The 24,102-nt window shown below is 44.9% G+C and overlaps 1 protein-coding gene across 1 annotated transcript in view; it reads right to left on the bottom strand.

Moving 5' to 3' along the window:
- The window catches only part of RNF213 (ring finger protein 213), a gene marked incomplete at its 5' end in the record, with an annotated part of 109,779 nt that overhangs the window by 3,069 nt on the left and 82,608 nt on the right, over positions 1 to 24,102 (bottom strand). Inside the window, 23 exons of the mRNA XM_082679577.1 lie at positions 109 to 287; positions 381 to 470; positions 906 to 1,100; positions 2,026 to 2,103; positions 3,226 to 3,427; positions 3,698 to 3,878; positions 4,294 to 4,377; positions 4,720 to 4,852; positions 6,015 to 6,266; positions 7,030 to 7,121; positions 8,372 to 8,540; positions 10,470 to 10,629; positions 12,694 to 12,788; positions 14,130 to 14,164; positions 14,986 to 15,067; positions 15,396 to 15,635; positions 16,268 to 16,378; positions 17,180 to 17,302; positions 18,359 to 18,549; positions 18,796 to 19,009; positions 19,588 to 19,699; positions 23,411 to 23,510; positions 23,610 to 23,779. Coding sequence (XP_082535703.1) covers positions 109 to 287; positions 381 to 470; positions 906 to 1,100; positions 2,026 to 2,103; positions 3,226 to 3,427; positions 3,698 to 3,878; positions 4,294 to 4,377; positions 4,720 to 4,852; positions 6,015 to 6,266; positions 7,030 to 7,121; positions 8,372 to 8,540; positions 10,470 to 10,629; positions 12,694 to 12,788; positions 14,130 to 14,164; positions 14,986 to 15,067; positions 15,396 to 15,635; positions 16,268 to 16,378; positions 17,180 to 17,302; positions 18,359 to 18,549; positions 18,796 to 19,009; positions 19,588 to 19,699; positions 23,411 to 23,510; positions 23,610 to 23,779 — 3,288 coding nt within the window. The remainder of the gene's footprint in view (positions 1 to 108; positions 288 to 380; positions 471 to 905; positions 1,101 to 2,025; positions 2,104 to 3,225; positions 3,428 to 3,697; positions 3,879 to 4,293; positions 4,378 to 4,719; positions 4,853 to 6,014; positions 6,267 to 7,029; positions 7,122 to 8,371; positions 8,541 to 10,469; positions 10,630 to 12,693; positions 12,789 to 14,129; positions 14,165 to 14,985; positions 15,068 to 15,395; positions 15,636 to 16,267; positions 16,379 to 17,179; positions 17,303 to 18,358; positions 18,550 to 18,795; positions 19,010 to 19,587; positions 19,700 to 23,410; positions 23,511 to 23,609; positions 23,780 to 24,102) is intronic.

Raw genomic sequence — 24,102 nt, 5'->3', positions numbered from 1 at the left:
CCAATTTCTGCAGTAACGTAAGAATGATTTTCACGTCTGTGGAAGATCTCGGGAGACGTGGCAGAATGTTGTGTGTGTGCCTCGCTCAGCAGGCTTACAAGCCCGTACCTCCACTCAGGGTTGAAATTCTCTGCGGTCTTGGGGTTCTTTAGCTTCAAGACTATCATTTCGTGAAGTTCCAGGAGGAAGGCATCCAGGCCAATCTGATTCAGGAAGGTGTTGAGCAGCTTAGCATTTTCAGGGCTGAGATCAACTTTGTACCTTGGACTGATTTCCCCAAATGGCTCCTGGAATGAAATAAGAACACATGACACACGGAAGCCAGGGAAGGGAGCGTGCAGCTCCTTTCGTCCAGGTGGACAGGAAGAGGCCAGACTCACTTTTCTCAGTCGAAGCAGATGTTCAGACTTGTGGGCAGAGAGGAACTGCCAGAGGGAGATGGTGTGTTTTAACTGGCATCTGTTTAAGGCCTGAAAGAGAACAGAACTCCTGAATAGGAGGTGCTGTTTTCACTTGGCCCTGCACTGATTCCACCTCCCTCACCACAGAGGCACCTCTGCTTCGTCCACTAATTCCCTGCCTCATCTCCAGAACGTCTCTGAAAGCCCTCTCCCCGCTGCAACATCTCAGGATCCACCAGCGGCGTGCAGTTTGCAGGCACGCCTCCGCATATTTGTGGCACTCAGTCTAGATCTTTAAGTTCCAAGCACATCTCCGCCTTTCCCATCAGTGTGTTCTGATTACACTGTGGGCTGGCTCGGGGAGGGGGTGTTCTTGCCTCCCCTCCTTTTCAGGGGCTGCTTAGATCAGTACTCCCTGGGTGGTGGTATCCCAGTAGGAAGTGGGGAGACGATGGAGGGGGACAATGCTGATTTCCTTTGGAGAGAGGCTGACATGAGACCCACCTTTGAAACCTGTGAGGCCTGATCACCCATCCGCAGCATGTCTTGGATATACACATTTAAGTGCATGTTTGGATCCCCCCCAGCTGTGCTCAGAAACCCCAACGTGACTTCTATGGCAGACAGAGCTTCACAGGCATCGCTGTAGGACTGCAGTTGTCCTCTGATGGCACTGATGGCCACGTTGGGGAGGGGGCTCTAGGAAGTCAAAAGCAGGATAGAGTTCATGGTTGGGGTTTCCTGTGCACTGCTACTTGGTAAAAGTGCTTACCTTCTTCACTGCTAAGGCCACAAAATGGGACAGACTCTCTAATTTAAATGGCAGTAAGACTTCCCTGGGGGCGCAGTGGTTAAGAATCCACCTGCCAATGCAGGGGACACGGGTTCAATCCCTGGTCTGGGAAGATCCCGCATGCCGTGGAGCAACTAAGCCCGTGCGCCACAACTACTGAGCCTGCGCGCCGCAACTACTGAAGCCTATGTGCTTAGAGCCCGTGCTCCACAACAAGAGAAGCCACCGCAATGAGAAGCCCACGCATCACAATGAAGAGTAGCCCCTGCTCACCGCAACTACAGTAAGCCTGCGCGCAGCAACAAAGACCCAAAGCAGCCAAAAAACCCCAAAACCCCCCCCCAAAACAGCAGTAGTTAACACTTGGTGCTTGTTAAGTGTCAGCAGTATTTAGGTATGTTACAGAAAGAGAGATGAACTCACTGAATCCTCAAATCAACTTGGTGAAGATATGCATATGGACATATACATACATACAAACCACACACATATACATCACACCCCCCACACACACACATAACACACATAAACCAGAAAAGCAGGAATAAATAAATTCTCTGAACCTTTTGCATCAGCATACACAGTCATGACATCATTGCTAAAAAACTACAAGCACAAGATTTCAATCTGTTTATACTCAACAAGAAAACTTCTGTTGATCTGCTGTCCTGCTTGCCGTCTGGCAAGAGCACTGGGCTCTGAACGTAGGGAGGCCCTGAAACTCTTTGGTGCTCATGGCAAATGCCAGGAGTGAGGGTGGAAGAGTCCTAACATGGACGGAAACACTCTGATAAGACAGAGGCACACGCAAATAAGATTGATCGTCATCACCTGTGGCATTTTGTTCTTGATGTCCATGAAGAGATGTTCATAGTTCCAGTCACGTCTGTACACCAGAGTGGGTATTCCCTAAAGTGAGAAAGAAAAAAGTCTTTGGAAATGGAATCCACTGTGGAGGTTTCCATCAAATGACAATATATGCTTGAGCAGAAACTCAAATGTAGTCCCAGGCTATTCAGTGCATCACCAGGCAAAGCAGGCAGCTCCTTGTTGCCACGTGATGTCCGTGTTTAACCCGTAATCTATGGAAACAGTGACATGAGGAACCCAGCCTGGCCTTTGTGGCCAAGCAGATACTGTCACATAGAATACTGTGGCCTGCAGGCCGCCGGGGGAAGTAGGTCCTGAGGACCTCCCAATGGGACACTGAGAACAGACTGAATGAGGGGGCACTCTGCTAACAGGGAGAGCAGAGTGAATTAAAAGCAGCCTTGAGCTCGAACAGTTCACAGTTTAACTGCGGGCAGGGAAGGAGCATAAATATACTGAAGTACCATACCCTTGACTGGGCCTGGAAGGAGCAAGTACAGCCCAGGTAAAGAACAGATGGGGAAGTGCAGGGTGCATTCAGGGAGGGAGAGTGATCCAGTACGTGAGGTTATGGGGTTCAACGTGGGGAACTGGCTGGAGACAGGGTCAGGGCAAGGCCACAGGGCCTTTTGTGCCACATGCGCATCAAGGTTATCCAACAGGGTGGTGGGATGCAGATCTGGACGTAAGAAATGTGGGCTAAAGAGCCTGAAGGCAGGGACCAGTTGGGAGCTACCGTAGCAGTGGAACTTAAGGACAGATGCTTTGAACTAGAGCAGCGGGCTCTGGTGGTGAAACGGGGGTGCCTGATGGCTCTGGTGGTGAAACGGGGGCGCCGGATGACAGACTGTGTGTGCAGACTAAAGGAAAAGGGGGAAAACAATGAGGTTTTGGTGGTGCCATTAATTATGGCATAGAAATCCGGACGATGAGTCCATTGAGACCTGCAGACACCCTTGGGGTAATGTGTGGATCCAGATGCATAGACAGCTCCGGAGAGCCGTCAGCCCCAGTGGCAGGGCTGGTCATGGACACTGGGGGTGTGGAAGAAGGGTCCGTTGGTCCCTCCTCACTTTGAAACCACTGTGATCAAAGCCACACTCAGGGCAACTTTTGCAAAACAGACACACCGACCACGTAAATACAGCAGGTCAGCCTTGCCTTAAGGGTTAGCCTGGGCTTGCCCTGCAGGAAGCGGCTGATGATCTGGCGCTGGATCTTCTCCAGGTCAAACTCCTGCAAGGTCTCCCCGCCCTGCTCCACGTGGTACTGGCAGTTGGAGAGAATTAGTGGAATCAAGTCCCGCTCCACTTCGTAGCTGATAACGTGCAGGTCGGCGACCTCGGAGGCATCGACGGAGTAGCTGGGGGACAGATAGATAGAGCTCAGCACTCCAGTCATGGCCTGGTGATATGGAGTCAGCTCCTGTCTGATGTTGCCATGGGCTGTGCAGATGAAGGGACATGCAAATCTGTGACACTTGTGAGGGTGGCCGAAGGGTATCTGTTCGAGAAGGACCTGAAGCCTGGCTCGCTGTCCCCACGCCTGGGGACCCTGCTTCCCTGCTTGTGCCGCCTCAGAAACGACTTCCTGGGCTGAAAGGGCGTCCCCTGCTGCGGGCCTGCACGCTCACCTGTTGTCTTCCTTGGAGAACTTGTCTACTGCGTAGACAATTTCGTTGTGCAAGTTAATCAAGTAGCTGACTAAGGCAGTGGAGCAGAGGCCCCGGCCCTGGCGGCGTGGCAGGATGACTTCAAAGTCAGTGTCCAGATCAAGGTTGCAGCTGCAGTAGTCTTTAGGTAGCTTGATCTCACCTTTAAATGACAGAGGGGCAGTCACCTCCCTGCTGTTTCTTTCACAGCATCAGGACTGGGAGCCCACCACGGTGGGAGTGGGAGCAACGCAGAAGCCACCTCAACAGAACAGAACAGAGCTGGGAACCAGGCGTGCTTTTGCTTCCCATCTCTATTTTATGTGCTGATAAGTTTCAAATGTTCTCAACTCCTTTTTGATACCGTATTTATAGACTCAAGAGGACTGAGGGTTTGCTCTTCCTGGTATGTTATGCACTCATCTCAGACACCCCACCAAGAGTCCTCAGATCCAGCATTAGATGCACACAGCATGGCACTGTGCAGACGTGGAACAAGAAGAGTTAGGCTGGAGAGAAAGGGCCTTCAGAGAGGTGCTCCTATAATGTTTAGTGTTAAAGGGGATTTGACACTTTACCATTGGTCTCCAGCGATCGCCTCAGCTTGTTCCACGTCGACAGAAAGATAATGATTCTGTTCTGGGATAACTGCTTCAGCCCATCTGTCAAACAAAACACTTGTTAGAACTCCAAGATAACACCTACCCCGTCTAGGTCAAACCAACAGACTTACTTGCTCTTTGACCCCTACCTTCATGCCATCACCAACACGTTCTAAATGCTGTTTAAACTAAAGCTGAGTTTGAGGAACCAGAGAGGGAGGTGTTTGTCTGTTACGGCAAAAGCCTCTAATGTGTCCCAGGGATTCACAGCACCTACTGCCTTGTGCTACAAGCTTAGGGTACAGAGCACACGTTAGCCCTGAACTGGAGTCTCCGAGTTGGACTGATCCTTTTGAACCACAACAGGGATCGTCCTGATCCCCTATGAGAGCAGAGACCTACCTGAATTGTGACTGCTAATGAAACTTTTGATGGATCTGTATTCAACTTCTGAAACATTCTGGAATCGTTTCACTAGATTCCTTTGCAGGGCCAGAATCTCAGGCAAGAATTTCACCAGTCTCAGTTCTGCTTCCTAGAGAAGGGAAGACCGCCAAGAACACTTCTTAATGTACTGGGGAAACAGACTTCAAGGCTGGCTCAGGATGTGTATTTGTAGTTTAATCTGGCCAATGTGCCATTTTGCCTGATGACACGTAATGACACTTGAGAATGGGGAACAGGCCACACCGTTCTTGCAGCAAGTACCTAGTGACTGCTTACAACGTGTTGGCCAGTGTTCTTCTACCCTCTAGAGGTTGGGGAACAAACCCGTAGGGCCGACACGTCAAACGTGTTTGCCAGAAGCTGATGAAAGAAAGCAGCCTCTCGAGGCCATGAGATGGGCTAGGTGTGGAGAGGAGCCGCTGAGACCAAGAAGACCAAGCTTTTAGGCAATGAGGCTTGGCGCTATTCCGGTGTTGTTCTGAAGACCTAGGACCTAAGCTTCTTCAGTTTAATGGACCTGTGCATATCAGTGACAGATCACAGTATTAACACAATGGCCTTCCCACTGGGAATTCATTTTCATTAACTGACCCACAGAAATTTCTGAGTCATCTTACTTCTTCCTAGACTGCATATATTGGGCCATGGAGGGAAATGATTAGAAAAATCTATTGTAGAGAATAAAAGTTCAAATGGATTAAAGTTAGGAACCGTGTGTAATTCTGGTTCTAAAAGATATGACACACACTTTACTGCTCTCCTCCCCACAATCCCACCACCACCCTCACTCCGAATGGTTCGGGAACAGGGAAGATTCTTTGTTTGTTTGATTTTGGCTGTGCATTCTTAACTCGAGTTATTTTATTCAACAGACACTCATTGGTGACTAACTGCTCCAGGCACTGGGGGCAGGGGTGAAGATGAAAAGACAAAGGAAGCATTTTCATTGTATTCTTTCTTGCTGAGTGATTGGGAGACACCCTGCTGGCCCTCAAGTTCTTTACAGATACCTGCTCATTCCAACTCGTGTACATATTTCACCTGTGACTTTATGTTTCAAACAACTCATATAGATTGATGTGTCGAGAGATCTCTGCTCTATCCCTGAGTCTTCTGCCAGAGACATTCTATTCAAAAATCAAAGTAGTCTGATGGCTGTCCCATCCTCAGGACTAATCAGACTAAATGAGAGTGGGGCCTTCACGTCTCCAAGGGACATGTAGGCAGCATTCACGGAGAGGCAGCCTCACCTTCTGTAGGAACTTCCAAAGGACGGGCACTGTTTCTTTGCCATTCTTCTGCTCCACAATGTGCTGGAGGTTCTCAATGGTGATCCTTTTCCTGCAGCTCCACATCTTAGAGCAGTGAACCACGCTATTCTGGGGCAGGTGGGGCAGGAAGGCCACTGGATCACCGTACACGATTTTGGCCACAGGATTGGAGCTGATGCGCTCATCTTGGCTGATCCGAGTGTTCACCGCCAGGAGGGTTTTATCTAGATGCTAGGTAAGGAAGCGACATGGGATCTGGAAATGAGATGCTACTGCAGACAGGCTGGACACCTAGTGACCTTACCAGTGGGCAGATTCAGAGACCCGCCCTCCTCGTTTTAGCCCGTAATCAAATATTCATATTTGCCATCTTTTATTATAATTTATGTGATCCTTATTTGTAGGTTTTTATCTTCCCAAACAGAACAAGTCTCAGAGACCTATATTTAATTCATTCATTCATTCATTCATTTATTTATTGATCTTGCCACACAGCATGTGGGATCTTAGTTCCCCGACCAGGGATCAAACCTGTGCCCCCTGCAGTGGAAGGCAAGGTCTTAACCACTGGAACCACTGCCAGGGAATTCCTCAGAGACCTTTATTTTATTACCATTATTTTACTTGATGACTTCTATTTCCTGACCGGCCTAGTTACTCTCAGTAACATTCTTATCTGACAGGGTTTATTTCTCTGCCTCTTGCTCTCACATTCTGCTGTAAAAAGTAACGGAGAGACAACTACTGCCTGCACTTTCTGAACTCCCAGTAATTCCTCAACCTGACACACTGACCAGCCTTGGGAGGGGATAGGATGGGGTGGGGGCAACAGGAGGGTGGGGTGACCGGATAGAGAAACCTAAATCTGGGGCTTAGCCTAGGGCTTCAATAAGGGACACTTTCAGAAGGGACAACAGACCGAGCACTCAGTAGAGGCCCAGGAAACACGCTCCCATACTTTCCCAAAGTAGCCCTGTAGCTCTGCATCACTTACCTTTAGTTCCGGCAGAATAATAGTCTCAACAAGCTTTTCCCAGCTGTTCCTCTTTTCTCTGGTTGACAATTCTGCGTCAAAATTTAAAGACCCTACAAAGAAAAATGTGTCTGTTACCAAGAAACAAAAGCAGTCTGCATAAACACTAAATAAATGTTAAATTGAAATAATGCTCCTTTTGGGGTTGGGGGCGGGTATATCTTCCTAAATTAATCTCAGCATTTAAAAATGGTTCCTGCTGCTACCACCAACCTCATGATCTTCATGAAGAAACTTAGAACTCTAAAAACTCTAACCCACATAATTATCATCTTAAAACCATTCTGAACAAAATTACTGAAAGGACAGTACTTTAAATCAGAAGCCCACGGGCAAAATAATGGTGGCCAGTGGTAGCACCAGCTGCCTCAGCTGCTGCCACCTGGGCTTGAGAATGGAGGCGGGACCCTGTGGATGCCCGCGTGATGCAGAGTCCTGTGGAAACTGTTGGCATGCTTCCAGAATTTGATCACTTTGTCAGTATGATACTGGGTGAGCTTACCTAGTTTGAAATTGCACTAGAATGAGAGGCTTAAAATAAAATGAAGTTTTGCTAAATGGAAAATATATACTGATGTTGGCTTCTGGCAAAAAAGCTCCTGAAGTGGGAATGGATTTTCTTGTAAAGTAGCAGAACATTTTATTGCTATTGTTATTATTTTAAATAACATTGTCATTACAGTGGTAATTTTAAAAGATTTTTGCAGATAAGCAAAAAGAAAACAAAACTGTTCTTAATTCCACCACTCAGAGATAACCCTCTTACTAACTTGTCTTACAGACCTTTTCTTTCTGTGTGGATTTTAAATTTTAAAATAGAAAAATTAGCTTAGCGAACATAATAGACAGCCTGCTTTTTCATGTAACAAACTATGGACACGGACATATATTAAGTCAGCCCACAACGGCAGTATTTTTTAGGAAAAGCAGATGCTGCCCCCGCAAAACAGGACAGATGTACAAAGAGACCAAGCTCCAAGCGCTTATCAAACATTAGTCTCTCTGATGGTGATGTTTCTTTAACACACATCACCTGTTTGGGATGACAACAATATGTTCCCTATACAGTGGGTAAACTACAACGGAGGCTGACTTTTGAAACTTAAGCCTCCCCAGTACACTGGCATTTAACACTCAGAGCACACTCAGCAGGGGATCAATGGAAAGGCTCTCCCCTCCCCCACTCTCTGGAAGGTGCATGTCTTCCTGCTTCCCCTTCCTCTCGCTCTGGGGTCCGGACGAGTGCGCTGCTTCCTCTGCTGGCCGTGCCCCACGCCCCTCGGCCCCATGCCCGGCTCCTCACTGTGGCCGTGCTCTCTGAGGAGGTGGCTGAGGACAAGATGCACCACGCTGGCGGTCTCATCTGCACTCCTCCCCAGCATCTTCATTAACTGCTCCAGGTCTCTCTGGATATGCTGCAGCAGAAACCCTTTTGGATCCCTCACCGGAGGCTTAATGATGTTCATGAAAGCCTGTGGGGGCAAGGGGACAAAATGTCAAGCCAGATCTTGTTTGTGGAGGAGATGGCAAGTTCAGGAGAGGTCAGGAGGGGTGAAGAACCAGCCCCGAGCCAGAGGAGAGTCTCTAGGAGGGATGTCAGTGTGATTCAAACAGCAGTGGCAAGAGAAGGCTCAGGAGCAGAAATGACTGCAGTCTGAAAACAAGTGCCTTCCATATCCTCAGTGTGAAGTAAAGAATTTTCGAAGCCTGAACTTTTTGCTATCGTGGTTAATTAACTTAGAGGAAATGCAGCCTGCTCTCTTTCTTCCCCAGAGCTGCAGCAAAGACAGGTAAAATCATGGTTATTTTAGCCTCTCCATTCCCAGGTGGGGACCGGAGACATAGAGCCGTTCATTAAAAATTGATTTTACATAATCTGACAAGTAGTTCCCCCTTACCACCATAGACCACAGTGAGAAAAATTAGGATATGTGAATTTTATATTATGTTTTGCATTAGGTGACAATGACGTATTTGAAATCCACAAGAAGTGGCTAGAACTTTTTATTTTTTCAACTATTTTAAATAATTTATTAAACATTTTAAATGTTTATTAAAATTTAAAAGTCAAAGTACAAATTATAAGAATGACAATTAAAAATTCAGACCAAAATAGTTTAAATAATGCTAAATTTTTTATTTCAATTTTGATTTTAATTAAACTTTCTAAAATATTTTCAGGGCTTCCCCAGTGGCGGAGTGGATAAGAATCTACCTGCCAATGCAGGGGACACAGGTTCGAGCCCTGGTCTGGGAAGATCCCATATGCCGCGGAGCAACTAAGCCCGTGCACCACAACTACCGAGCCTGCACTCTAGAGCCCGTGAGCCACAACTAGTGAGCCCACGCACCACAACTACTGAAGTCCACGTGCCTAGAGCCCGTGCTCCGCAACAAGAGAAGCCACCGCAATGAGAAGCCCGCGCACCACAACGGAGAGTAGCCCCCACTCGCCGCAACTAGAGAAAGCCCTTGTGCAGCGACGAAGACCCAACACAGCCAAAAATAAATAAATAAATAAAAATTTAAAAATAAATAAATAAAAAATAAAGTATTTTCATATTAAGTGTTTTAATTCTCATGTTCGATATCCATCTAATTGTCAAAGTAAAGAATTGGTATCATACACAGTTAGCTTGAGGTCATATTAATATCACCCTGCTGGTTATCTTTTACAATTATTTCCTTTTTTAAACTTTCAACAAGTTACTTTTAGAATAAACTTTATGCCTTCTATGGAGAAAAAAAAAGAATTCATACCAGGCTTCAACATGTTTCATCTGGACCTACATGCACTAATAAATGTAAGCTAATAAGATTTGTTTTATATTGTAAAGCATTCCTTGTGTGTTACTATTGCCAATAATGAATGAGAACACCTAGAACCACAGATTGGACCTAATCTGTGAGAACACCTAGAACCACAGATTGGACTAATGAATGAGAACACCTAGAACCACAGATTGGACCTTCAAAGAGGAGTAAGAAAACAGTTACTTATTTCTACCAAGTATCCTAGCTAAGGATACTTAGTTATCAGAGAAGCAGTACATTCATACTCTCTGAAAGGAAGGAGTGGACCAATTCATTAATCTCTTTTCCCTCACCCAAGCACTCTGCCACTCAGATCTTCCCCATACTTCCTAAATAGTTTCTGCCTCTGATGTCAGTAAGGGCACAACACACAAACCTCACAGCATTCAAACCTAGGAAGTAGTCTTGTGTTTCAAGGGGCAAAATCAGAGAACTCTGGAGCGGGAAAGGGGTTAGTCACAATGAAACCAAGCAGGACCCTGCAGGGCCTTCCCAAGAACTGGCTAGGACTTTTTAGACAAAAGGATTCACCGTGAAAAAAATTACTGTAGAAACTAAACACATGGTTGGGCAGTACAATGCTCTACCTGGGGACTTTGGGTGGCTCCCCAAAGCATAGCCAAATGAGTGAGTAGCCGGATGAGAAGGAAGACCACTGGGGACAGCTCTCGGTCAGATACCATGGCCTCGCCTCTCAGTGGTGGGTTTCCCAGCACGTGGCCAGTCTGAGTTCTGTCCATCTTGTTTCTGGAAAGGACAAGAGAAGACAGGGTGAAGGCTGAAGATCACCATTTCTTCTCAGCTCTGGGGGCACACTTCCCATTCTTAGAACCTGGAGACCAGGTTCAGAGTTTTGAAGAAAACAATGTTAAATTACATATTCTACTAAGCCTAGACTACTTTCCTATATTAGAAGATTTTTTTTTTTCTGCGGGGGGCCACACCATGCAGCATGTGGAACTTCCCTGACAAGGGATTGAACCCATGCCCCCTGCAGTGGAAACATGGCATCTTAACCACTGGAACACCAGAGAAGTCCTAGACCACTGTCCTAAGAGTCTTCTTCTTTACAGACTGACCTTTCTGGCTGACTAAAAGCCCACAACAGTGTAAAGTGGCTGTTTGTGAAACTAGTGGTTGCCAGTGGGGAGAGGGAAGGGAGGAGGGGCAGTATAATGGTAGGGCGTCAAGAGGTACAAACTATTATGTATGAAATAAGCTACAAGGATATATTGTACAATACAGAGAAGATAGCCAATATTTTATAATAACTATAAATGGAGTATAACCTTTAAAATTGTGAATCACTAGATTGTACACCTATAACTTATATAATATTGTACATCAACTATACTTCAATTAAAAAATAATAATAACTTTGAAGAACTTCCCTGGTGGTGCAGTGGTTAAGAATCCGCCTGCCAATGCAGGGTACACGGGTTCAATCCCTGGTCTGGGAAGATCCCACATGCCACGGAGCAACTAAGCCTGTGCGTCACAAATACTGAGCCCGCGCATCACAACTACTGAAGCCCGCGCACCTGGAGCCCGTGCTCCACAACAAGAGAAGCCACCGCAATGAGAAGCCCGCACACCGCAACGAAGAGTAGCCCCCGCAAGGGGGCTTCCCTGGTGGCGCAGTGGTTGAGAGTCCGCCTGCCGATGCAGGGGACACGGGTTCGTGCCCTGGTCCGGGAGGATCCCACATGCCGCGGAGCGGCTGTGCCCGTGTGCCGTGGCCGCTGAGCCTGCGCGTCCGGAGCCTGTGCTCCGCAACGGGAGAGGCCACAACAGTGAGAGGCCCGCGTCCCGCAAAAAAAAAAAAAAAAAAAAAGAGTAGCCCCCGCTCGCCACAATTAGAGAAAGTCCGCGTGCAGCAACGAAGACCCAACACAGCCAAAAAAAAAAAAAAAAAAAAAAGTTTTGAAAGCATAAAAAAATGGCTGTTTGTGCTAGTCCTGGGGCCATGTGTCAGGATGGAGGTCTGGACCTGCTTCTTCCACTGAATCATTGTGGGGGATCGGGGGAGCAGGCGGGCAAAGGACAGTAAGAGTTTGGAATGGCTGACATTACCCTGGGAATATGTACACACTGTTCTCCTTTTCCCAAATCAAAAACTGGGATCCAAGGTCTGGCAAAGGATTTGGCATCACACCCAGATGGGAGGTATAGTGTGATGGGTACATTCAGTTGCAAAGCTACTGAAGATTCTAAGACATTCTGATAGTTTATGGAGATAACAGATTAGCATATTTTAAACTGCAACAGCACTAAAAGAGCTAGAATATATGATGAACGTAGAGAGGTCACACCTCCTATTAAGGGAGCATGTATAACCATACTCATCTCATGAGCAAGTGTGGGATTATGAGATCAGATTTTTAGCTGGATTCTGAAGTATTTGATAAGATTGACTATGTCTCCTCTATTTTTCTGGGAAAAAAAAGAGTAAGCTAAGAGAGTTTATAAGTGACAGACTTAAATGTGCCTCTGAAATTGGTCACCTGTTTATGTCAAGCAATTTCTACAGGGGTTGTGCCCAAGATTCAGATGGAAGACATCTGAATTAACAAGTATTAATAAGTATTAACGCGTGGTCTGCTTTGCATTAAGAGCCCAGTTAGCCAATAACAGATCAAATGCCTCACTACTGAATGACCACAGGGACCTTGGCGTTGATATCAACAAGACCCAGGTCCAAATGTACAATAGTAATTGATACTATATTTAGTATTGATTTATCAGCTGGAACAGAAACAGTCCCAAAGCCCATGGTTTGACTACTTAGAAAGGAGATAAAATCTCACATACTCGATAACATGAAATCCATCCTTTGGTTTGTGATTAATCCCTCCAACTGGAACACCACAGTCAATACAAAAGCTCTGTTCCATCGGCAAGCCACACTAGGATAAACACAAATGAGACGCCGGCTCAGTTTGGACAAATGCCATCGTGCAAATGAGCACATACTTACCACAGGAGGTAGCGGACGCCACTACGATTGCTTCCTTTAGCATATGTGTGTGTCAGGTGGGGCTACAGGAGCCCTGGGAGACAGGGCAGGCACTCCATGCCAACTATGTTGTATGTGGGCAAATATAGACTTTTAAAAAATAGAGACAATTTAAGTTTTATTCCTAAATAGTCACTTTATAGACAAATATATAAAACTCAATCCTCCTTTCTCATATTCATCACTGTTTTCCATTCATTCCCCCACCTATCACACTGGCCTTACCGCTTCACTATCTAACACCAGGAATACTATAGCAGCTTCCAAACTGATTTCCCTAACGTCATTTGGACTTTTTTATTTAAAAAAAATGTAACCATATGATTCACTACTTCCAAAGGCTCATTTTTCAAAATCAGATTGTGTGCTACTACATACACTGAATAACAGTCTATCACAAACCAAACCAGTCTCAGGTTCCCAGACCACAGAATTTCAGGAGCAGTTTCAGGAAGAATCTATTTTAATCCTGTTTCACAGACAAGCAAGTGAGAAGCTCAGAAAGATAAAGTAAAATGCATATATCAGGTTTATCCTCCAGGTCGCTTATTTATTTATTAAATAACATTTGTCTGTTTCAATTCAATAGCCTGTTCTGAGCAAGGATGGATGACACTATGAAGAGCCCTGGTTGATGCTTTGGGATTCAGAGATGAACAATACACAGATCTTCCCCCAACGGGCTTACAAGACGTGTGTCTCATTTTCCTATCCTTTGGTATCTAGACCCTATCTCCTCCCTGGGACAGTAATCCAGCCTACGGTCTAGTCAACACTTTGTTGTCACATAAAGACCCGTGTCACTGATCTTGTGATGCAGTGGCCAGGAAGGATGGCCAGCAGTGGTTCCTGTCCTGTAGTTTTGTCTTTCAAGGGACATTTGGCAATGTATGGAGGCAGTTTTGTTTGTCACACTGTGTGAGATGGGATACTACTGCCATCTGGTGAGTTGAAGCCAGGAATGCTCCTAAACCTCCAACAATGCCCAGGCCAGCCCCACAATAAGGCGTTATGTCCACAGGGCTGAGACTGAGAAACCCTGGCTGGAAAACCTTAGTACCATTTGGATGTTTAGTCGTAATACCTAGAATAGCCGGCAAAATGAGTCTATGTTCTCCCAAAAGGTCCAGACCCTCATTATCCATCCTCCTCCTCCACAGCTCCCCTCCTCAGACCTGGAGGAACACACATTTTGAACCCCCCAAACCCCACCCTGAATACCAAGACTCACCTCGCCTACAGAGCACGCGTGACCATTGGGACATGCTGTTAAAAGAACAAGACACATGTTGGCTGATGAGGTTTCACCTAATGACCCACGGTTAAAAGGGAAAGCTAACTCCCTCCTCTCTGGTCTAACCAAATGCTGACGTGGACCTGATTTCCCAAGCACATTACCAGAAATCTTGAACTTTGCTAGATATTAGAACTCATTAGATATTTGACACATACCAGGAGCTCAACCGGTATCACTGAAAAATAATGTCTGTGTTTAATTTCACAGAGAAAACTAGATTACAGGTTCATACCAGGGTTTACTTTTGGAGGCAGGGTGGATAGTATTTTATACCCTCCTATTCACTCTCTTTGATTTTTTCCTTTTGCTATGAGCAGGTTTTATAACAACTTTTAAAACTAGTTTTAAAAGATCATCTACTCAAGGCAACAGCAAAATTTACATAAAGTCATGGGTTATATTATTTTCTCCTTCAGTTCTATATTTCTAAAAGAACTATCTTTGGGTCTAAAACGTGGCTGTATTGTGAGCTGGCCCTTGACTGAGCCTCTCATGTGGTTCCCAGCACCCCCTTCTCCCCAAAGGGCATATTCCAGGGAACAGAAGTGCACCCTAAAAGACCCTCTCCCTGTGACTAAGAAAAAAATAATCTGGCTCATCCACAGTCAGCAGGGTACCAGTTCCTGCAAGCTGTTCATGTTCTGCAAAGGCAACCACGGCAGAAGGAGGTAGGCGCATAAGGACCTTCAGGGACAAACCCGTGGACCCCAATTCTATAACAATGTCTCATGTGGTTTTAGGATGCTCTTCAAAGCTCAGGAGTGGGATTCCACCTCAGGCCAACACTTACTGTACCAGTGGACTCCTTCCAGACCCACCCACTTCCTAGCTTGAGCAAGCAAGTCTTCAGGCATCGTTGGAAGAAAGGCATTCTGAAAAGTCAAAAGAGCAGGGCTGGCTTTAGCTAAGTGAGCATATCGACGGGCTGTCACTGATCAGCAAGAGGTCTCAAGTAAGAATGTGACCTTGATTTTCTTTCTTCTTGACCTAAAAAACTCTCTATGAAGAACACAGAACAGCTCCCTGTGAGATAACAAAGGGCAAGGCAAGTTTTTCACCATCATTGTGGACTAAAGGGTCAAGTGAGACAGAGGCAGATGGAGAATCTAGAAGATAAACAGGTTCAACAGTTTCTGAGGTACCGGCTGGGTCTCTAAAGTTTTTCCTGTGAACGCAGATGCAATCATATCCCAATCTTACCGCCATGAGTTCTGGGGAGAAGGCCAAATTCTTTAGGGGTTCCAAGACTTTGCTTTGTCCACAGAGAAGGATGGTTGCAACATGAATAGCCATTTCTATTACTGTCCCTTCAAGGCTGTTGTCCCCAGGACCCGTCCTCAGCAGGGGTAGTTCATTGTTCACAAGGGATATTGCAAAACGTCTCATATCAGGAGACAAGGTCTTTCTTTCCTCAATGAATTTCTTCATAGCCTCACATTGCTGACAGGAAAGAAATGAAAATACAACAAAGCAGAGTATCATGTGAATAGTGAGAGAAAACCAAAGGTTTGCTCTTATGTCACTCATACATTTTTGATTGCAAATACCTATCAGATATCAATGTTAAGGGGAATTCCCTGGTGGTCCAGTGGTTAGAACTTCATGCTTTCACTGCTGAGGGCGCAGGTTCAATCCCTGACTGGGGAACTAAGATCCCCGCAAGGTGAGTGGGGCAGCCAAAAATAAATAAATAAATAGATAAAGTTTTTTGCATTAAAATAACTTTGACTTTTTTTAAAAAAATCAATGTTAGAATGGCTAAATGGTTGCTGTTTGAAGGGAAATTATCTGGAGAAGAGAATTCTCCTCTACAAACACAGAAACCACATACCCAAGCACTAGTTTTCATAATTTTGGAAAACATTATCTTATGTTCTTGACTGTGTTTTAACTGTTACTCTAAAAGCTTTGGATGAAACAGAAAGTAATTGCTCCACATAAGAAGGCTGGAAACCCCAATCCTAGAATTTTAAAAACTGGGGGCATAACTGGTCTTTGTAACTTTTACCTCTATTCAAAAAGTCCATCCAAATTATGAGACTATGAACACAGCCCTGAAGGCTGATACTCACCTGTGGCTTAGGATGGAGGTTTGCACTGTGCGATCTGTACAAAGTTGTGACCTCTCTAAAAAGTGCTAACATTAGGTGGGCAGCCTGCTGAGTTGTGGGGCTCCTGCAGGCCTGAAAAAGCAAGGATATCAAGTGAGACTTTAAAAAATCTAGCTCAGGGCCAGAATCTCATGTGATTCGTATATGAATATGAAATGAGATCAGCCCTTAAGCCTTGGAGAGGTTGAGGGAGCCTTTCCCAAGACCCTGGGCGCCTGGGACCCTGCACCTCAAGGACCATCTTCTGGAAAAACAACTGTTCATAAACATTCTCATATTAAACTCAATGCATATTTATCAGATAGCTTACAACAGAAGTAACAGAGATCACCACCTGTTCTCTTTCTGACTACTTCACTGGTCCTAGAAACTTTTCCTGAGCAGAGATAAGATACTTATTTCCTCTTTTCCCAGCAAAATGCCAGGGTAAACAAGGACTCAAAAAGGAAACATGACCAGAACAATTGAAAGATTAGATTCTAAAAACCCTGTATCTATTAAAATAAACACATGCATACGCCTCTATGGGAATTATGAGGCTACACAGACACAGGTTTTGCTTCCTGTGCCATCACTTGTCAGAGCAGAAGAATCTTGGAGGAAGTGACTTTTTAGCAGGGTCTCAAAGAAAGTAATGGACATAAATGAATCAGAAAGGAGGTGCCGGTGGCCTCGTGCAAACCCACCACCCCAAATCAACCACTGATGCTCCCCTGTTTGCCAGGCGAGCCCGTGAGGCTGTGAGCATAAGACTTCTGATGCAGCATGTCACCCTGTGGGGCCTCTTTCGCTGCATCATTTGACAACAACAAGACAAGACTTAGGCTCTGAGGGGCCATTGTGTACGCAGAGCAGTCTCCCAGTCCAACATACCTCCAGAGCAGTCTCAATGGCCAGGGGCTCGCACTCCAGAATGGCTTTGCCCAGTGCATCGCGGAGAGCCTTGTAGCTGTCCCCATGCACCAGATACTGATCCATCTGGCCTGTATGATCCTTCTGCAACCCCAGGAACACAGGGGTTAATCATGGTGGGGACAGTGTGAGGAATGCTTAGGAAAGAAGCTTCTTGATAGGTAAAGGGACCAGGCAATCATAAGAGGTTTAAAGGCAGCTGAACCCAGTTTCCGGGTCCAGACTGAGGCATGACATCCCACTGCTGTTTGGGAAGCACCTCCTCAATAGATGAAGAGCAAGGAGTGGGTGAAAATCTGGGGGAGGTGATCTTGTGGCTGCTTTCCTTCTGCACTCAGAGTAGAGCACCAAAGGACTTCAATACGTTAGCCCTAAGCTCCAGTTGGGAGCAAACAAAAAGCCAGGATCTTTAGTGCCATTTTTGTAACTCCAGGACAGTAAAAATTCATTCATTTCTGAGCACTAGGAAAGGACCACTGAGCAGCCCTGAAGCCAAAATGGCTGCAACTCTGTCATCCTTAGTCCTTTCCTATCTCACCTGCCAAGGATAAAAAGGGCTTATTCTGAAAGCTGAAGGATTTTTTAAAAAAATATTTATTTATTTATCTGGTTGTGACGGGTCTTAGCTGTGGCACGCAGATTCTTAGTTGCGGCATGCAGACTCTCAGTTGCGGCATGCATGTAGGATCTAGTTCCCTGACTAGGGATCGAATCCGGGCCCCCTGCATTGGGAGCATGGAGTCCTCACCACTGCATCACCAGGGAAATCCCTGGCTGAATGACTTTCAATCTGCTAAAAGCCAAAGCCACAGAATCATTCTTTTGCTTTCCCTGTGTCAAACTCTATCAGAAGTGATATCTACATATGCTGTGCAGGTAGGTGACAAACACATCACACATACACACGCACGCACACACATATCTTTCCCCTAGGCAGGCAGTCTAAATGTGATCACGAGCTGGGTCAATCAACTGAAGCACAGAGACAGAGGAGAAGACCAGAACAGATGCACGCATTTTCCGTGACGGGTGTGGGAGAAGGTCAGGGAGGAATGGAGAAGCAGCAGCCCCGCTCCTGGGGTTGGGGGGCGGGCAGCGGAGCTGAGACAGCACAGGGGCTGCTGGGAACACCCTTCTTACCTGCTGTGCAATGACTCCCCTGGGAAACACCCAGTGGGCCGGATGGCCCTGTCTGGAGAGGCTCTGCACAAACTCCATCCCCTGCTGGCTAGTGAGCTTCCTCACCAGGTATACTCGGTACCAGTCATTCTGGACCCGGGCACAGAAGTGCTCCACCTGCCGCAGGTAGCGACGCTTCTCCTCCGCCATCTCTGCAGAGCCAACGAGAAAGGCTGAGTGACGGCTGAGGGTACTTGTTAGTTAACTGTCTGGAACAGAGGCTAGTAAGAGCTCTGGGGCCTCCCCTTTAGGAATCCACAGTGAAAGAACTAATCTAGAAGAAAGGGGACATGGTACAGACCAGTATTACTCCAAGAACCAGCTTCCCACACTTCCTGAATTTCTAGATCATGGGGGCTCCCGGCCTGTGGTCAAGAAAGTTTGGGAAGAAGACCTGCCTGAGCCGTCCTGAAGCTCAGAGAGGATCTCAGAAGCCTTGTCAAGACAGAGGCGGATGCGGGCCATCTCCTGCAGGTACTCCACCGAGGCCTCGCCAGCGGGCTCTTGGCTGCATCCCACTGGTCGGTACGTCTTAAGGAACTGGCCTTCCTCTCTTAGGTATTTCGATTCATCCCTCATGAAGAAAGTATTATTCTTCTCATGTATTGAATCCTAGGGAACATAGAACCAGAAAGAAAGGATATTATTCTTTTTTATTTGCGAGTCTCCCACCTTCGAAATTTCCACAGTCTGGTCGTGGAGAATGCAGGAAGGATAAAGAATAGTGTTGTGGGTTTGCGTGTACATTTTTTGAATCATGGAAAACTAATATCCCTTTTTATTTTAGGGGCAAGAAGGAGGGGAAAAAGAAAAGCTATGATGAAAGATTTTATTATCTAATATTATTTTTTCATATGCATTGTAAGATTTTTGGAAGTAACAAAAATATGAAGAGAATAAAAATTAAAAGTATTCACAATCTCACCACCTGGAGACAACTCTGGTGGCATATTCTTCTATGCTTCTTTTTTCCCCCTCATGCACGTGCGCATAAATGCCAATATATACAACTGCTGAGGGCAGAAGCAACGTTTTTGAAACTTTTTTTCCCCTGCATGGAGCAGAGCATCTGTTAATGTTACCACCTAATTTATATTCTGTAAATTTTCAGAAAAACACTATTCCATCACATAAACCACATGGTTTGGAGAGTTTGAAAAAGAAATGCAGGGAGGTGATAATCAGCTTACCTCCAGGCAGCTGCTAAAGAGCACATACAATTCAGCTTTATCTTCAGCCAGGAACGGTTTCTTTTCCAACTGGGACAAATAAGCCTGAATATAATCCTTCACGTCACGGAAGCTTTGGAAGGAGAAATATTATACCTGGTTAGTTCAGGTCTGGAAACTCATTTTGCCAAAAAAGAAAGAAAAAAGGTATGTATGTATGTATCTATTTGCCTGTTACCCATCCCCCCCTCCCTGTATAATTATATATATATATACACATACATACATGTGTATGTATAGTTTGTAACACGATTTTATGAAAAATATTCTAGCACCAACTTGGAGGAATATAAAATTCCCTATTTTAGACTAGCTGTTCTCAAACTTTTTGGCTCCAAGACTCCTTTACAGACTTAAAAATTATTGAGAACCCCAGAGAGCTTTTGTTTCTGTGGATTACATCTACTGATATTTACAGTATTCGAAATTAAAACTGAAAAAAATTGAAAATATTTATCAATTCATTAAAAATAACCATACGAAACTCATTACATATTAACATAAATAATATTTTTAAAAAGTTTTTCCAAAACAAAAATTCATTAGTAAGAAGAGGGGTACTGTTTTTCATTCCTGCAAATCTCTTTAACACCTGGCTTAACAGAAGTTCACTAGATTCTCAAATCTGCTTCTGCTTCTAATTGGTTGCACTATATTGAGTTATATGAGGAAAAATCTGGTCTCACACATTATGTAGCTGGAAAAGGGAGAAATATTTTAGTAGCCTTTTCAGGTAACTGTGAATATTCTCCTTTGACACTACACCAAAACTTGATAAATGATAATTTCTAAAGGTTAGTTGCAATGTGCAATCTGAAACCCTATCAATGCACGTTTCATAGTCAATTACATTAAAATCAAATGGTCTGCCTTGCACTTCAAATGGATTTCTTTTTGATCAATGCAAAATTCTCTGACATCAAGCATCAGTCACTTCAAAAATACCGGTCCACTGAGCTGTGCAGATCTGGCAAATGTTGACACATTTTAATTTTATGATATATTTTAAAAAACCTCACATTCATTATCATCAAAAGGTCTGTAAGTATTAGAAAGCTGATAGGCTCCCGGTGGAGGATACAGGTTTTCCAAATTTTTATTTTAATTTTTAAAAAATGTATTTTTTTTTTGGCCACACTGCATGGCTTGCAGGATCTTAGTTCCCCAACCAGGGATTGAACCCAGGCCCTTGGCAATGAAAGCGTGGAGCCCTAACCACTGGGCAACCAGGGAATTCCCGCCAAAATTTTAATATTTGCTTAAAAGCTTGAATTTTATCATTAGCAACAAAACCATCAGTTCTCTTCCTTGATGTGACAGGCTCACATCCCTTGGTTTCAAGAAAACACCTGCCAAATGCCCAAGTCTGAATAAGTGTTGTTTGTCAGTCATTCTTTCAAGTACAAGTGGTATTCCACAAAAAAAGCAGCCAAGTTAGCATGTAACTCAAAAACCGCATGAGTGATTTTCCTTGAGATAATCCTGTACCTTGGTGTGCAGCCGGAGTGCTTTGTGTGTATCTCTCATTTCAACAGAATATTAAAAAGTCATATCCTCGAAGGTGGAGATTTAGTAAAATTAAGAATTTTTATAGCTTCGTCAAGGACATTAAGTGAAATTGGCATTTTAAAAAACTATACGTGGTTGGTGGTGACGGAAACAATGGCCAATACCGGGGTTTTCCTCATGCTAAGATGCTACCACATTCACCCTTCATTATTTTAGTAACATCAGTGCAAATATCAACATGTTGAAAAAGCCAGATAATATCTTAGTGTTATTTGCAGTCTCATCAATGTTGTCCCCCACACAGGTCTGCCTAAAGAATGGATGCCTACATTTCCACAAAGTATGTCTAAGTCTAGTCTGAGTGATTTTTTTTTCTTTTTGGCTGCGTTGGGTCTTCATTGCTGCACACGGGCTTTCTCCAGTTGCGGTGAGCGGGCTTCTCATTGCAGGGGCTTCTCTTGTTGCGCAGCACGGGCTCTAGGTGCGTGGGCTCAGTAGTTGTGGCTCGCAGGCTCTAGAGCCCAGGCTCAGTAGTTATTGCACACGGGCTTAGTTGCTCCGTGGCATGTGGGATCTTCCCTGACCAGGGATCGAACCCATGCCCCCTGCACTGGCAGGCGGATTCTTAACCACTGCACCACCAGGGAAGCCCCTGACTGATTCTTAATACATGAAAATACTCGAATCACAAAAGCAACGACACAAGTGTTTCTCAACCCAGGGAATGACAATGCAGATTTTTAAATTGTGTTTTATGTCTCAAGATTTTTATTTCAAAATCAGTTCTGTAAACTTTACTCTCTAAATATTTCAAAACAAAGTGTTTACCTTTAAGCATTGTTTGTACTCATGTTAATGTGTCTACACTATATGTCAAGAGGTATGCATGTTGATGATACTGTTCCCTTTCTCTAAGCAAAGGGATTCAAATGAATACAGATTTCACACATTTACCAAAATTAATAAAAATCACAGAATATCAAAAGAGGCTCTTCTCACATCTCAAGTCAACTCTTTCCATGTATGCCTTAAAAGCCATTTTCAGGTACAGTAAGATACTAGTTCTGTAAGAAAATGTATTTTAAGAGTATTTTATTTGAAAATCCTCCAGGAATCCTGTTTGAAAAAACTATTTCACAAATAACGGGGGGAAAAAAATAGAAGCAAAATAAAATGCCCGTGGACAAGGCTGCAGCAGATCCATGCTTAAATGTAAATCTAATCTCCATCCTGAGTCACCTTTCAGACATTTAAGTTAGAAACAGTTGTTTCTATTGGAACTTTTCTTACAGCATCTTGATTTTGCCATCACCTCAAGGTGTACTCTATCAAGTCAGAACACAGGCTAGGGATACTGAGTATCTTCCAAAAGAACCTCTAAATACAGATCAGCTTTCTCTCTCTCTCTCTCTCTTTCTTTCTTTCATTTTTGGCTGTGTTGGGTCTCTGTTGCTGTGCATGGGCTTTCTCTAGTTGTGGCAAGCAGGGGCTACTCTTTGTTGCGGTGCGCAGGCTTCTCATTGCAGTGGCTTCTTTTGTTGTGGAGCACGGGCTCTAGGCACACGGGTTTCAGTAGTTGTGGCACGTGGGCTCAGTGGTTGTGGCTCGTGGGCTCTAGAGCACAGGCTCAAGTAGTTGTGGTGCACGGGCTTAGCTGCTCCGCAGCATGTGGGATCTTCCCGGACCAGGGCTTGAACCCGTGTCCCCTGCATTGGCAGGCGGACTCTTAACCACTGTGCCACCAGGGAAGCCCCCTACAGATCAGCTTCCTAAGAATTTTCTAAAATAGCATAATTTGACAAGACCATTGAGCTGAAGCACCATATGGACTTCTCTGTCCATTTATAGAATCAGAGAAACTTAAGAGCTGAAGCAAAACTTAGACAACATCAAGGGCAAGCAGGGTGAGGGGAGAGTCTAACTTATCATCCAAAAGACCACAAAACTTTGCAGCTGTGGAATTGAGATGAGAACCGCAGATTCTTGACTCCCGACTTCCCGCACGTGTTACACCACCTTGCACCCTTCCCCCAAATCTGTCTTCTTCCTAACCACGTGCTTGTAGGCATGCTGAACTCATAGCCAGTACGTGAATATGTCAAGGACACAACCCATACAGATAAAGGAACAAGGGGGTCTCTTGCTGAAAAAGCTTCCCCAAATCATGAACTAGCTACAGGTTCTGCAAAGAATGCTTGGCAGCAAAGAAAAAGCCACGAGGAGAATAAAAAGTCAAGGCGTGCTAGAGGCAACTCCACGTTCGTGGTGCTCTCACCTGTACTTCAAAAGCAGTTTCAGTACCACTGAGCGGATGACAGGGGTCTTATCCACAACGTCATCAAAAGGAGAAAGAGATTTTGTGTGTTCACGGCGTCCTTAAACCAGAAGGAGAAAGGTAGATCATCGTTCACATCAGACATAAAGAGTGAGATGAAGAACTGAATTTTTAAGTCTATAGGAAGAAATCCACTCACTTTGGGAAGCCTCTCGAAAGAGCTCCTTCTCTACAAAGAGTAAAGACAGCAGAACATTGACCACATCCTTCTGAGGTGGAGAATTGTCTTTGAAGCACATGGTAGAAACTAGGTCCACAAAGAAACTATTGCACATCTGCCGGAAGCGAGCATGTTTCTTGATGACCTCCCTTAGGAATCGTTGAAAACCACGGTCAAAAGGCTTATAGAATGTGTTCCAGAATCCCTCCCTACAGAGTGCTTTGGGATTTGGACAGCATTTTTTTTTTAATTAAAAGATGCAAGTATCTCCTTACACTGATTAGAACCAATCTCCAAAACTGCAGACAGTACATACACTTGGCTCTTTTGAGAAATACTTTGATCATTTGGGCCATCTAGCAATAGCCTTCATATCCCAAGAGCTTCTCAAAGATCCCATCCACTGGGCTTGCCTTGTGCTCCGCTTTCAGGAGGCATCAGAATGGAGGAAAACGGGAAGGAAAACCAACCA

Source organism: Grampus griseus (assembly GCF_964374135.1).
Source record: "Grampus griseus genome assembly, chromosome: 20".
NCBI lineage: Eukaryota > Metazoa > Chordata > Mammalia > Artiodactyla > Delphinidae > Grampus > Grampus griseus.
Note: the sequence above shows the minus strand (reverse complement) of the source record. Positions and strands in the feature narration are given on the sequence as shown.